The 12,873-nt window shown below is 45.6% G+C and overlaps 6 protein-coding genes across 6 annotated transcripts; 5 read left to right on the top strand and 1 right to left on the bottom strand.

Moving 5' to 3' along the window:
- Window positions 1–340: 340 nt before the first annotated feature.
- Window positions 341–877, top strand: FPRO_07047 (uncharacterized protein; the record flags this gene model as incomplete). Its single annotated transcript, XM_031227972.1, has 1 exon — window positions 341–877. The coding sequence occupies one exon, from the start codon at window positions 341–343 to the stop codon at window positions 875–877; it is 537 nt and encodes a 178-aa protein (XP_031078355.1).
- Window positions 878–1,721: 844 nt separating this feature from the next.
- On the top strand, window positions 1,722–2,312 carry FPRO_07048 (uncharacterized protein; the record flags this gene model as incomplete). Its single annotated transcript, XM_031227971.1, has 1 exon — window positions 1,722–2,312. One exon carries the CDS (start codon window positions 1,722–1,724, stop codon window positions 2,310–2,312), a length of 591 nt encoding a protein of 196 aa, XP_031078354.1.
- A 674-nt stretch (window positions 2,313–2,986) lies between these two features.
- On the bottom strand, window positions 2,987–3,396 carry FPRO_07049 (uncharacterized protein; the record flags this gene model as incomplete). The annotated part of the gene is made up of 2 exons (XM_031227970.1): window positions 2,987–3,012; window positions 3,063–3,396. The coding sequence occupies 2 exons, from the start codon at window positions 3,394–3,396 to the stop codon at window positions 2,987–2,989; spliced, it is 360 nt and encodes a 119-aa protein (XP_031078353.1).
- Window positions 3,397–6,947: 3,551 nt separating this feature from the next.
- Window positions 6,948–8,448, top strand: FPRO_07050 (uncharacterized protein; the record flags this gene model as incomplete). The annotated part of the gene is made up of 4 exons (XM_031227969.1): window positions 6,948–6,971; window positions 7,030–7,359; window positions 7,425–7,571; window positions 7,630–8,448. 4 exons carry the CDS (start codon window positions 6,948–6,950, stop codon window positions 8,446–8,448), a joined length of 1,320 nt encoding a protein of 439 aa, XP_031078352.1.
- A 710-nt stretch (window positions 8,449–9,158) lies between these two features.
- Window positions 9,159–10,036, top strand: FPRO_07051 (uncharacterized protein; the record flags this gene model as incomplete). The annotated part of the gene is made up of 2 exons (XM_031227968.1): window positions 9,159–9,540; window positions 9,588–10,036. The coding sequence occupies 2 exons, from the start codon at window positions 9,159–9,161 to the stop codon at window positions 10,034–10,036; spliced, it is 831 nt and encodes a 276-aa protein (XP_031078351.1).
- A 614-nt stretch (window positions 10,037–10,650) lies between these two features.
- FPRO_07052 (uncharacterized protein) lies at window positions 10,651–12,822 on the top strand (the record flags this gene model as incomplete). The annotated part of the gene is made up of 1 exon (XM_031227967.1): window positions 10,651–12,822. One exon carries the CDS (start codon window positions 10,651–10,653, stop codon window positions 12,820–12,822), a length of 2,172 nt encoding a protein of 723 aa, XP_031078350.1.
- Window positions 12,823–12,873: the final 51 nt, after the last annotated feature.

The raw sequence follows: 12,873 nt of genomic DNA, 5'->3' as shown, positions 1-12,873 counted from the left end.
GCCCTTGCCGCGTCTTACTTAATAAAACGTAGATAGCTTAAGTTCAACGGGAAAGTCGGAACAGAACTTGTAGAGTCATGGGGCACCAACGAGTTGCTGCTACTTAAAGAAGGCGAACGCGCCTAATTTCGAGATTTGACAAGTCTACAAAGTTCTCATAATACAACACATCTAGGCTTAATAGGATGCAAGTTCTAGTTCTTGGATTGCCTCGGACGGGTACGCAGTGTGAGTCTCCACGCAAACATTAATTGTTTTGCCTGTCACTTATTTTAACAACTACACCATTACAGCCCTCGCTGATGCACTGGCAATACTCGGCATCTCTCCGATCTACCACATGCGAGAAGTAGGCAAAAATAACCACGCGGATCTCTGGACAGCACTTCTGTATGAAAAGTTCGGTGCCTATGGTTCCTCACTGCCTCCGAGTGATCTTATCACAATCCTGTCAAATTACAAAGGCGTCGCCGACTACCCCGCGGCCATATTCGTCGATGAACTACTCGCAGCCTTTCCCGAAGCTGCCGTCATCTTGACGGTGCGATCGGAAGATTCATGGGCAAAGAGTATGAAGCAAACTATCGTGCACTATCTTGATCATCGGGTGATTGACGAAACAACCCCCATGGCGGTCATGGCTAGAACTTACAGCAAGTTATGTTGGGATAACGACTTTGAGAAGAATGGCCTGGCTCTTTTTCGACGACATAATGAGCAAGTGAGGCTGGCAGCCAAGGAGAGAAAGTTCCTAGAGTACACAGTAGGTGATGGTTGGGAGCCATTGTGTGCTTTTCTGAAGGCACCTGCCCCTGAGAATACACCTTTTCCTAGAAAGGACGACTGGTTAGAATATAAGAAACAGATACATAAATAAGAGATGCTTTTGCCCCGGAATCGGCGGATACCGCTGAAGCAGTAGGCCAACAGATGATGGCCAAATGTTGCTGAGGCCTTTTTGACTCAAACCGGCAATGCTCTGAATTGGCTGGTGGGAGGGATGTTATTTCCCGCATTACACCAACTGGTTGTGCCGCATTGCCGGTCAAAGCGCTACATCGACAGATTTGTCTTATGAACCGGCATTTTCTTTCCGAAATAAACTTTAAATGCTGTAAAGAGACAATAATTAACTAAGATACTAAATAAAATACCAGAAAGACTTGCTACTAAGATAGGTCCATCGGCTAAAGCTAATAGCTAGGTTTATTTTAAGCTTGAAAATCTATAGTAAGCAAAGCACTGGCTTGCCTCTTTATCAACAAAGCGCAAGTAGTTATTTTATGTAACAGAAGTAAATAGGTAGCTAGGTATTGCCTGCAAATACTTACAATCAGAAGAAGTATTTTCTTTTGCTTAGCTGTGTTCCGTGCCATCCGGCAACCCGCATGAAACCCTTGTTATTTATACCTGAGCTAACAACCAACAACCAGAACGACCAACAGACAACCAACACTGACAGGCTTCAGAACTCTTCTCACATCCCATAACTTCTTGAACCAACAAACGAGCACACAAGGCCTACCGATAAAGTCTGACAAACTGCTGCCAAAGCTCCTGATTATAAAAGAGCGCTCTGCCCTTTCGTTCTATTAATTCCTCATCCAGTTTCCTTCCCTCAATCCTCTTTCGCTGATTATTATGTTGGAAGATCATCATATCATATTTCTCGTACTACTCGTGGACGTCGCTTCCGTGGTTATTCGCCTATCATCAGGAGTATGGTCAACCCAAGCAAAGCTTGGTCTGCTTGCCTCGCATTTGGCCTTGCTGTCCCTGGCTCTGCAACTTATGACCGAGAAGGCCAACGCGTGGGCTACAATCCGCTAATCACTGAATGGAATGGCCCCGACTCCAACATGACTGCCACCATGGATCTCGTCGATGCGAGCTATGTCTCGCTCTTCCAAGAACGTCGACATATCGATGTAACAGCATGGGCTGGTGTCGTCAGTGCTGGAGGGCAAATCATCATTGCAGCCAATGCCGGCATTGGGATCTACCAGTTCATTGCCGATAGCATCAAGAGCAAAGCTGAACACAATAGTTGCTCTATGACTATCGGCACGGATGGCAATGGACATGTTGTGGAGGGTTATGCGTACCTGGCGACTACGAGCGGCCATGATTGCAAGACTACGGCCGAGACGAAGACTATCCTTGCTGCGGTGAAGAACTGTGCCGATTGGCAGCACAAACATGGTGCTATCACTGGCTGTTGCGTACTTTCTCACGGCGGGACTTGGAAAGGTCATTTGCGCCTTACCTCTCAGCCTAGCAAGTTCCCAGCGCATACGGTCAACTGTGATTAGGAAACCAGTTGGGTCAATAAAGCTGTGCGGGCATAGTTATCTTGCTTTCGTCGCGCTATGGCTGGGGTTGGTGGAGAGTTTCCTGGGGCGGATACGTACGCTGAATCAATCGTTTGTTAGTTGCTATAGTTGCCAGTCAAAGGACTTCGATACTTTCCTTTCTATAGCTTGAAAATAAAATGAAATAAGTTGCTCATGGACCCGGGCTCTCAGTGCAGGAAAGTCTTGAATGCTCGAGGCCTTATTGAAATCGCAGACCCGCAAAGGCTCAATGCTTAAATTTGTTATACCCGCTGCGGGGACTTGAAGAGATTGGCTAAAACTATGATACTGACGATAAAAATGATGGGTTATCCTATATCGAGCTTGGTGCGGCTCATGACGAGGTAAGACGCGCGATGCAAGCATTAGCTGTCAGGGTTATCCAATCAAGGTCATATTTCAGAAAGCATGCCACCCACTCAAGCATAAGGAATCATTCGAAGGAGGAATAGAATGTAGACAGTAGGTGGAGTATGTAACTTTAAATTGAGCTGCTTAATATAGTCTCCTAAAGACTCCTATGTCTCCGGTCTAGTTTCCATCTGGCGAAGGCATTTGACAGGAGTGGAGGGAAATCCCAAGGGGCTAGTCATTCATCTCAATAGACACAGCCATCGTCTCGATTTGAGAGCTCACTTATGTCCATGCCCGACCTTCTCTGTGATAGCTAGTTAGAGAATATTCATCATTGGTAGAAGAGACACATACCGGTGATAGTCCAGGTGACATGGCACTCATTCCCATCTCCACCACTTTTAGAGATACTGAAGTGATCAGGGTCAGTGGTATCATACGAATTATCACCAATAAAAGGATTATCGAAGTGGAACTTCATGTCGCCAGCGGCAGACTTGTAGTTAACCCAGCCTTCATCGCCACTCATGATGCCGTCGGATTCAGCCCCCATATCGGCGGACTGTCCCTTGGGAATAGTGTCTGGAACGTCTCGGTTCCACATACCGTGTACGAGAGAGCCAGAACCGCCATGGAAGTCTTGGCTGGTGTTGTTCACAATGGTGATGTTGGTAGCGCGGGCAGGCATTTCGTGAGTCTTGATAGAAAGGATATTATGTAGTAGAAGTGATGTTTGTAAGAGTGAGTCGTTGAATGAATGAATGACAGAAACTAGGGACTGTATGCCCCTATATATAGTCGAATTGGATGTATGTGGCCTTGGCTTGTCCAGCAACTAACGTTCCAAATTTACTACGCCGAGCTACTGCATGGCGAGAAATGCACAAAGAAACCTTAACGAGGTCTCGATTCCTATGAATTGTATCACAAGACGTCTAGCTTATCGGTTGCTAGGCACGTCTCTATGAGTCCTGATTTGTTGCATTTTCAGTTGCGTTAAATCAGAGCAGCTATTCGTTTATTGCCAAATAACAGTAGGAATAGTTTCTAGTTTGAATTGCCCTTTTCGTATTAGAGAGCAAGCCACAAATATAATATGTGGCTGTTGGACAAATCTTGAGGGCCGACAACCGTGGAAGCGATCCACCGATTCAGTTGACGTTCTCAATTTTGACACAGAAGCTCGAGCTCTGACTTGCTAGTTGCTCTGGAGACTTGCAACACAAAACACCACTTTTTTTGAGGATGCCTTTATAATATTTTGTCACAATCCAAGTAATAACTCTATCCCTTAAGTATGAGATAAGCTAGAGATTTCTATTTACATTTCAGCCAGCTAGAACCAAAACTATTAGCGGAAGATATTCTATATTTGAGTTCACTAGTGACTTATTGCTTCTTAGTTCAAGATAGTAACTACCTAAATCGAGAAAAAAGCTGTTACTCTCCTCCTCTAATAACCATCATTGCCATATCTTTAAAGTATTATCTAGCATTGGAAACCATGCACCTTGTGGATATCCATTCCCCCGCACATCTAGAACACAGTAGAAGCGAGGCACCCGGAGTTATCAGCCTAGTGACCCTTTGTACTATGGGCAAGGCAAGTCATAGCGATAAAGGGATATAGGCGTCATTGTAGTGGGCGGAATGTAGAGGCTGACCTTTGGGGTCTTAGCACCTTATTGAGTTTCCGTGTTAACTTCTATCTGGTGAAGAATGCTATAAGCTATATATATAAAGTAGAGGCACATATTATTAGTGCCACGTGTTTAGTCCAGTCGTACCATTCCTTTCTTACAGTTTAGTTGTTATCTGTTTCTGCTATACTGTATATAAAAAGCCGACATTCTTATGTCTTAGTATGTATTATAAGCTAGAATAGACAGTAACTCGTCTTTAGTGCACAATCATTTATGCCCTCTTTGTACCTATATCGTCTGCAATAGTTGGTAAGACTGGTATTCCCTTAAAGCGCAAAACGATTGAAGACATACCTGTAGCAGTGCTATTCACCTCGCCCAAATTATGGTCAGGCACGGCCACTTCCTCTCCGCTTTTGCTGCCTCCTTCGGGCCGCTGGGTATCTGATCGCTGACCATGAGATTGGGCCATTTCAGGGGTGTAAACCATTTGGCCATTCAATTTTGTAGTGGCGATTTCGCCAAAGGGTAAATTGCCCGCCGGGCTCCTTGCATTGCTTCTCCTGAACGGGATGGTCTTAGGAGACTCCGTTGGCATGGCGACTATAGATCTTGAAGAATGTGACACTTGAAGAAAAGTGATAGTGGGCAAGAATAATTTAGAGAGTACTAAGGAAGAGGAAATGGTCCAGCCATCTGGATGGCTTTGTCAAGCCCCGCATCTGGCATTCCAAACATAGAAGCCACAATGGCAACTTTGTCAACCAGTTAAATCTTGACGATAAACTAATCACGGCGAAGTTCCCGGATAAACGACTAGAGTTTATGTTTATCTGCATATTGGGGAACGCCATATAGTCAACGCTACAGCGGCTCAGACTGCTCCAGACCGAGATGGTTTCAAGCCATAATGTAACCACAGTCAATCGCTTTACATCAGATGTGCTACGCGGCTTCAGGCATCCTTCCATAATGAGAGCTCTTGACGCTGTCTGCCGATTGCTTATGTATTGTACGTATTGTATCCTGCTGTTCTGTGTCTACCTTCATCTGTCTGGGCCATAGACTCGTTTCACCCGGGCTCTGCTCTTGAGGAACCATCTGATAGGCTGGGATTATTATACATTTACATATTGATTTGGGTGCAGCTTAGGTTAATCGCAACTGATAATTAGCTACTGTCTTGGATGGATTGATTGAATAAGCCTTACCTCGCGATATGCTCCAGCCAGACCAGTTACTACTATACATGGCTTAGCTTATTCGGAGTACTCTTGCTACAGGGTAGGGGGCAATGTTCACTGCAACTCGGGAAGATTTAAGTCTCTGCCTGCAGTGATAATAAAATCCCTAAGTCAAAGCTTTTCATAACCCTGAAATAATTATCAACTTTAGGTGATTTGGGGACGTAACTCTGGCAGCAGCCAGTTGAGCCCGATTTCGCTGTTGGAGCCAGCATCGCTCGGCATTGTCTCTCCAGGCCTTCTGAAGTGAAGAGACAGAATCGTCAATTATGAGGGAGGGAAGAATCTACTCCTCCAAGAGGCATCGCTATGGAGGGTGCACTGCGAATAGAATCACGAGAATGAAGGAGTGTTGTGTATCTATCTGAAAGCCCTTGGTGACTTCGGAATACGTTCGTCGAACTCGGAAAGCAAGATTAATACCTCTTAGCCCTTATGTTCTGCAGATAAAGGCCCTCAAGATCCTTTGGACTGCAATTTGGTACAAATATCTGGCGATCCAATGTATGCAGTCGCAGAATGGCAATGCGTTTCTGATGACAATTCTTGAGTAGCATCAAACTGTGCAAGATATTGGTTCTTGATATTCTCAAAGACAGACGTGTTCAAGGGCGGCCGTCTCTCGACCAATTGTGTCTGATCCCTGTTTTGCGGACCCACTGGGAGTGGATACCAATCTGGCCAGGATGCAACATTAAATCCTAACTTAGCCAAGTTTAAGTCACACGGGCATTAGCGATAAGCGCTTAGATAAGAAGAGCCCTGTCCTTTACCTGACTAACGGGATATTCTCTTCAAACATCGTGAAACTTGCCGTGTTTGCGGGGGTACTAATGCACATTCAAGTCTTTTTCTGCAGTAGCTACGAGCTAAAAAAATTATAGAGGCGTCAACAAGTGCCGAACTGTATTTATCTCTGCCAGGTTTTTCGCTCCGTAGAGCTTTGACCAACCATACGCGCTGGCGATCCCATTCGCGATTAATAAGTAGCTAGACCTCCTTTATTTCTGCGTTTGAGTACTACACCATTGTTATACCTACAACACCATAGCTCAGAATAACTACGACTATTAAAGCCTAATTTTATCACACACATGGACTGTCAACAGAAACTATCCTCCAAGGGAGCAAAATATCCAACCAAACATCGTCGGAACTACCCCCGTTCCAGATCTGGTTGTCTTGTCTGTCGCACAAGACGCAAAAAGTGTGACGAGACCAAACCTTCTTGCCAATACTGTATTCGAACTGCCCAGATTTGTATTTGGCCTGATGAAGATACACCTGACAAGTCGCAATCACAAAATTACTCTGATAACAGTTCGGACACCAACTCTCATACTGATACTGGAATGGCAATCACGAAGCTCAGTCAGGTAAGTTACCGGCACAAATATTATGATTACCCCTTATTAACTGAATACTACTCTATAGCCAGCCTCCTCTCAAACACAGATACTGAAAAGGTTTTTCTTTGACTGGTCGACTCACGCGAATATCCCATCTGGACAGACTTTGTCTTGGTATGGCAGCCTTCCTCAGATATACTTGAACTCCAGCGTAGACAGCCTGCTACACAAGTCGGTCAATGCCCTAGCAAATGCTAGCTACGGGCAGAGATTCAACTCTTATCAAGCACTTAAGGATGCAACTAAGCTATATGGAGAGTCAATCCATATGCTGAGGGATAAAATGCATGGTGTTATTGATTCCTCTCACTACTATGAAGTCATGAACTCTATTATGTTACTTAGCATATACGAGGTAAGCGGCAATAAACTCATTGGCTGTGTGTGATCATATAAAGGTCATTTGCTGATCTACATTAGGGATTGGTAGATGAGTCCATTGCGCTCGAAGGCTCTTGGGTGTCGCATATCAGTGGAGGCTGTACCCTGTTAGATCTACGCGGGCAAGGCAAGATCATAGACTCTCCTGCAGAATATGAGATATCTATACTTATCTTCATGCAAATGGTACGTTCACCTTTCAGTATTTACTTTGTGTTGGAATGATAAGCTTACAAAACTGTAGATTCATATTGGCCTTGTGACTGGCCAAGGCCTTTCGATATCATGGGAATCGGTAAAGGAGCTATGTTTGCCACGGCTGCCTTACTTCTACACGCATACACATTTGATCTATCAGTCTGCATGTCTTTGCATGGAATGGAGAACCGCTTTGTTGACGTACAAAGCGGATCGAGATATCGCACAGCTATCTGCCATCACGTCTCAGGCCTTGGCTTTAGACAAACAGCTTGAAGAGTGGTCTACGAGTCTGCCTCCTTCCTCAAACTATACGGTGGAATCTGCATTGGCCGATACCCAGCTTGAGTGGTTGAGACCTTTACTCAATACACCGTGGAGGCCTCTCCATTTGCATAAATACTCAACGCTTTCGAACCAGATCCTTTGGCGATTCTACTGGATGGTTCGAACTATCCTCAACCAGGCCCTTTTGTTCACCAATAGCATACTTGAACAAAGCAAAGCAACGCCCAGTCCGATTCTCAGCCAGACCGAAACGGAATCTAAGCTCATTTCGTTTACGGATAGCTTATGTGAATCTTGCCTCTCGACTTTCGTAAATATCGTCAAGGAAGATCCGCAATATTACAGAGCCGGAGCTATTCCAAGTGTATTAGGTTACCTAACTCTGCAAGTTTTGCCCACTCTTAGCTTATGTCTCGAGCAAGTTGATATTACTGGGATTGATCTCTCGAGCAGAAGAGAATGGGTAGCCAGGATGAGGCATTTTCTGCGGGCCAACCTTGGTATTGCCAAAGGTGTAACAGCAATACCCCCATCTCTTGAAAGTAATATTCCGATCCAGATTTGGGGGTTCTCATAGAAGCCTATATTTACCACTAAGCATACGTATTAAGTAGAGTTAAAAAAGCAAGATAAAAAAAGAAATAAGTAAAAAGACTAAGGCTTTATAAAGTATTGTAAATAACGAAACGACAGTATCACTAGTTTAATATAATTACTAAGTAACAGAGTTACAGCCGGCTGGTATATATGCCTTATAACAGACCTCCAGTTTTTGCTCAAAGACCCAATCAGCAAACTTCGAAGAATTTGGCATGTTCCTGCTGTCGGTTCCGTGATGGTAGAGCTGCCTAACAAACATCAATTGGAATCAAATCGTGACTCGCTGTACTTTTATTTCACGATCCACTTCCCGTTCAAACCAGACCATAACAATGGGACTTTTGGTTTTTGCTACCAACAACCAACAGCTTGTTACATCAAATAAGGGTCGTGAACTGCGCTAGACAGGGGTTGAGCTCGGTCGGAGTGTTTTTTCAGCCGACTTGGCGTCCTTGGCCCCTAAGTTACAATTTTAATTCAAAGGTCCTATTGGCAGGCCCATTAAAACAATGCGAGTGACACATGATTCTGCCGCGGTCACGATCACGGGCAATTATCTTTATTCCCTATAAAGCAAGCGAAGTCGCTCTTTGTACGAAGGTGCTTGGAGAGCCATCGCTTTATTCTTTCGTTTCGAGGTCCTTCAATTTCACTCTTTCAGTTGTTGGGCCATCAACATAACATACCATGAAGTTCTCTACGCTCTTTTTCTCCTCTCAACTCTTTTGGAGCGCGAGCGCATTTCTTGCTTATGAAGAATATCAGGTGAAGCGATTGGTGGAGGAGTACGACTTACCCGAGGCGTGCGCAAAGGTCATGCTGACAGATATCGACTGCGATGCCAGTCTCGACGACGCGGGAAGCACCGGATGGCAGGGCTCCATTGAGGAGGGTGACGATTTCAAAATCACGGACAGCATCTGCGCCAAAAAGTGCGGAGACTCTCTTAAACAATGGACCGCGTCTTTTGCCAAATACTGCGAGCCAGAGGGATTTCGTCCTGGCAATATGATGGAGGGCCGAAGACAGATCTGCGATAAGGATGCTAAGACCGGAAAATACTGCAACGGTTCGTCAACAAATTGTTCTACTTGTATGAGGCTAATCTTCTCTCAGCTATCATCGACTCGTTTCCCGACACGGATGATGATGAAGAACTTCCTGCCAAGTACCTCTGCGAGCCTTGCTACGTCCGACGCCTCTGGGGATTCGACATCAGCAATTACAGCCCCGCCAACAGTTGGATCGTCACCCAACGGGAACGTATGGACAAGCTCTGTCCCAAGTCAGTGCTAGTTGAGAAAAAGGCGTCAACTATTCTTCCGCATACGGGTACGATGGCGCAGCCTTGGCTAGAATCTACGCAGACTCCAAGCAATGTTGATAGTGGAGCTGAGACTACTTCGACTCCGGAGAGCACCGAAATCGCGTCATCAACAACCACTGCTGTACCTTCTGCTACTGCACCAGTAGAGACTAACGCGGCTGAGAGGCTCGAGAACGGTCACCTGAGAGGCCATTGGGGGCTATTGCTTCTTTTGGGCATGAATGCCTTTGCACTCTGAGCTTTAGGCTTCCTGATAACTTCATTCTTGGTGTAGCTTAGCTAAATGATCTTCTGGTCCCCATGGTGTACCTAGGGTACGTCTTGTTATATACTTAACATCAGGTTAATGGAAACCCAGTGCGACACGGTATCCTTAAAAGATAGACATAGGTGATAGGAATTAAGTGAACGTCGCGATGTAAGACTCCACAAATACCCATAGGAGACAGATTCATGTTGGCTTGACTTGAATACTGACATTGATCTGACCACTCATTACAGTTTGTGTTGTGCACCCTAGATGAAGGAGAGCAGCTCTACCTAGGTACAAGGTGACAACTGATAAATATCCAAGATTAGGCTCAATCTTCTGCTTACATTGGGGGCCAAAACAACATAGCACAAAATCCAGATTCTGGCGTTGCTCTCATCGCGCATATCTCGTCAACCAATCACAGCTGGCAACATCCCAGCCTGATTATGCACCTCGATCCAACGTTGCTTGGCAACTACGTCAGATAGAATCTGCAGCCAGCAACATCTGAACAGCCCTTTGACCATAACCCTCCCCACTGTTTGATCGCTTTCATATTCTCTTATTCATATTATGACGCCAACTACGAGCCTACGACGATGTCTCGCGAGCGCGGCCATGAACTAGAGACATTAAGGAATGTCAACATCGGCAATAGTTCCTCAGCACCAACGGTACTAAACTTTTATGAACGACCTTGGAATTTCTCTAACTGGGAGCAGGTTGATGAAGAAAGTACCTCAAGCCTCCCTAAGCCATCATGGCAAGGAATGCGACTGGTTGATGAACCCAATATCGATAAACCGCCAACTGGAAACTGTTCCCAAAATAGAAAGAAATTGAATCCGTTCCCTTCTTTCTTTGGTTCATCAACGATTTCGAGTAACACATCGAAGAAATCGACGCAAAAAAGCAGCAGACTTTCAGCATTCCGCTATTTTGCGCTCGTGCATCTGCCGCCTGTCGCAATCACAATAACTCTTCTGTCACTCTACATCGCTAGAGTTCGCTGGGTGAACCCATCCACTGAATCGTTGAACGGCCTTCAGTTTGCAGCCAAGGGCCACGAAACGATCATCCTAGTGTCGTTAGGAGATATCCTTCTGCACCAAATATCCTATGGCCTGAAACGCCAAGATGTCGGTGTACCGCTTGGCTTTTTGTCATCTGCGTTGAACCTCTCAGCGCCATTGCGATACCTCATCAGCCGTCAGTTATGGACTCCAACCTTGCAATCTGGAAAGACAGCTAAGTATCGACGGGCTACAGCAGCTCTGATCATGTTGATTTCCATTCTGTGCCTTGCAGCGAATCCACTGTCCGCCATTGCTATGATCCCTCGCCAGGATTGGTGGAAGGACCGCCACTACGACTGGACTTTTTGGGGCGAGCCGTATTACGAACCTGCCCGGTGGATTCCTCACATGGAATACAGAACAAGGCTTGATTCAGAGTCTGGACCGTACCTCAGAGACATCATAGGTCCCTCTACTATACCTTTACATACTCTTCTCAGAGCTGACTCATATACCCTTGGCACACATGGGCCCGAGTGGCAGAACATCAGCTATTCCAACTTCAACAGCTCTTTCTATTCTTATATCTCGACAGCGAAATTCGCATTACCTACAGTTTCTACTAGCCCGTTGTCATTTGTAGCGTCGGAGCTAGGAAAGGCTTCCTCAAGGGACATAAAAGACATGGCTATACCTTGGATTACTTCTTCCAATCAGCAAATCGGGGGATCTGGAGCTGAACATGCTTGGAAACAGCCCCTTGTTGCTACACAATGTATTGGAGGCTCAGTTCAGAATAAGACCAAGCTCCATTTTCACCTTGTCTATCCTTTTTTGACTGAGCCACATGAGATACGAAAGGACGCTCAGGTAACGTTTACTTTTGACGAGTCGTCCTCTGCCTTTGCAGAGTTGCGTGCCAGCAATTCTACCGACTATCGTTTCGTCGACCTTCCACAGTACGAAGGTTGGGCAGTGAGCGGTAACATACTATTTGCTACGACCGCCAAGCTTGGGAACGACGAGTATCCTGAGCGCCACTACACACTGTGCCTGATATTTGCACGTTGGTCTGAGGCGAGCACATGGATCGAACAACCCTCGCATTCGCGCACCTTAAGCCACGTCAAAGGACCAATACCCGGAATCTTCCGGGAAAACACCAGTGACGTTATCTATATGGATGACAAGTGGTTAGATGGCATATCTTCGTTCTCCAATGGCTCATTCTTTCGTTCTATTGCAGAGTTCTGTGGAAGCGCTGTCAAGAAGAGTTGTCAAGAGCGGTATATAGGCCTGCATGTTACCGACGCGATCTCTCAAGCGGGAAACAACGCCTCGTGGCCCAATTACTATGCCGGAAGTACAGAGTCAAACGATGCAACGCAAGACAAGGTAATTTACACTCGATATTATCGCACGTATGCGTATCGCTTTGAGAGTAGTTACGGTATCCCATTGGCTTTTTCTTTCCTTCTTCTACATGTACTCTTGGTCTTGATACACTTGGGTTCGATTCTGATATCGGAGGATCCCTGGAAAGGCTCTGATTTGGACAATTTCGGAGACATGTTGGTTCTTGCTCTTGCTTCCAAACCACCAGACGGCGAAAATGGTTTAAATCAGCAACCTTCCAAGTCTGAACTATGGGGGAAGAGTGCCACGGTTGTTTGCAATGGCGATGAGGGCCATGGCCAGATTCGTCTGGGAGAGGAGAGAGGATATCAAATAGCCAACGATGAAGAAGGTTCTTAAGCAGAATGGAGGACCTACCGCTTTTTGGTACATAGGGGGTAAAGTATTAGG

The sequence above is a fragment of the Fusarium proliferatum genome (assembly GCF_900067095.1).
Source record: "Fusarium proliferatum ET1 genome assembly, contig: FPRO_scaffold003, whole genome shotgun sequence".
NCBI lineage: Eukaryota > Fungi > Ascomycota > Sordariomycetes > Hypocreales > Nectriaceae > Fusarium > Fusarium proliferatum.
This window is presented reverse-complemented; position numbering and strand designations above follow the sequence as displayed.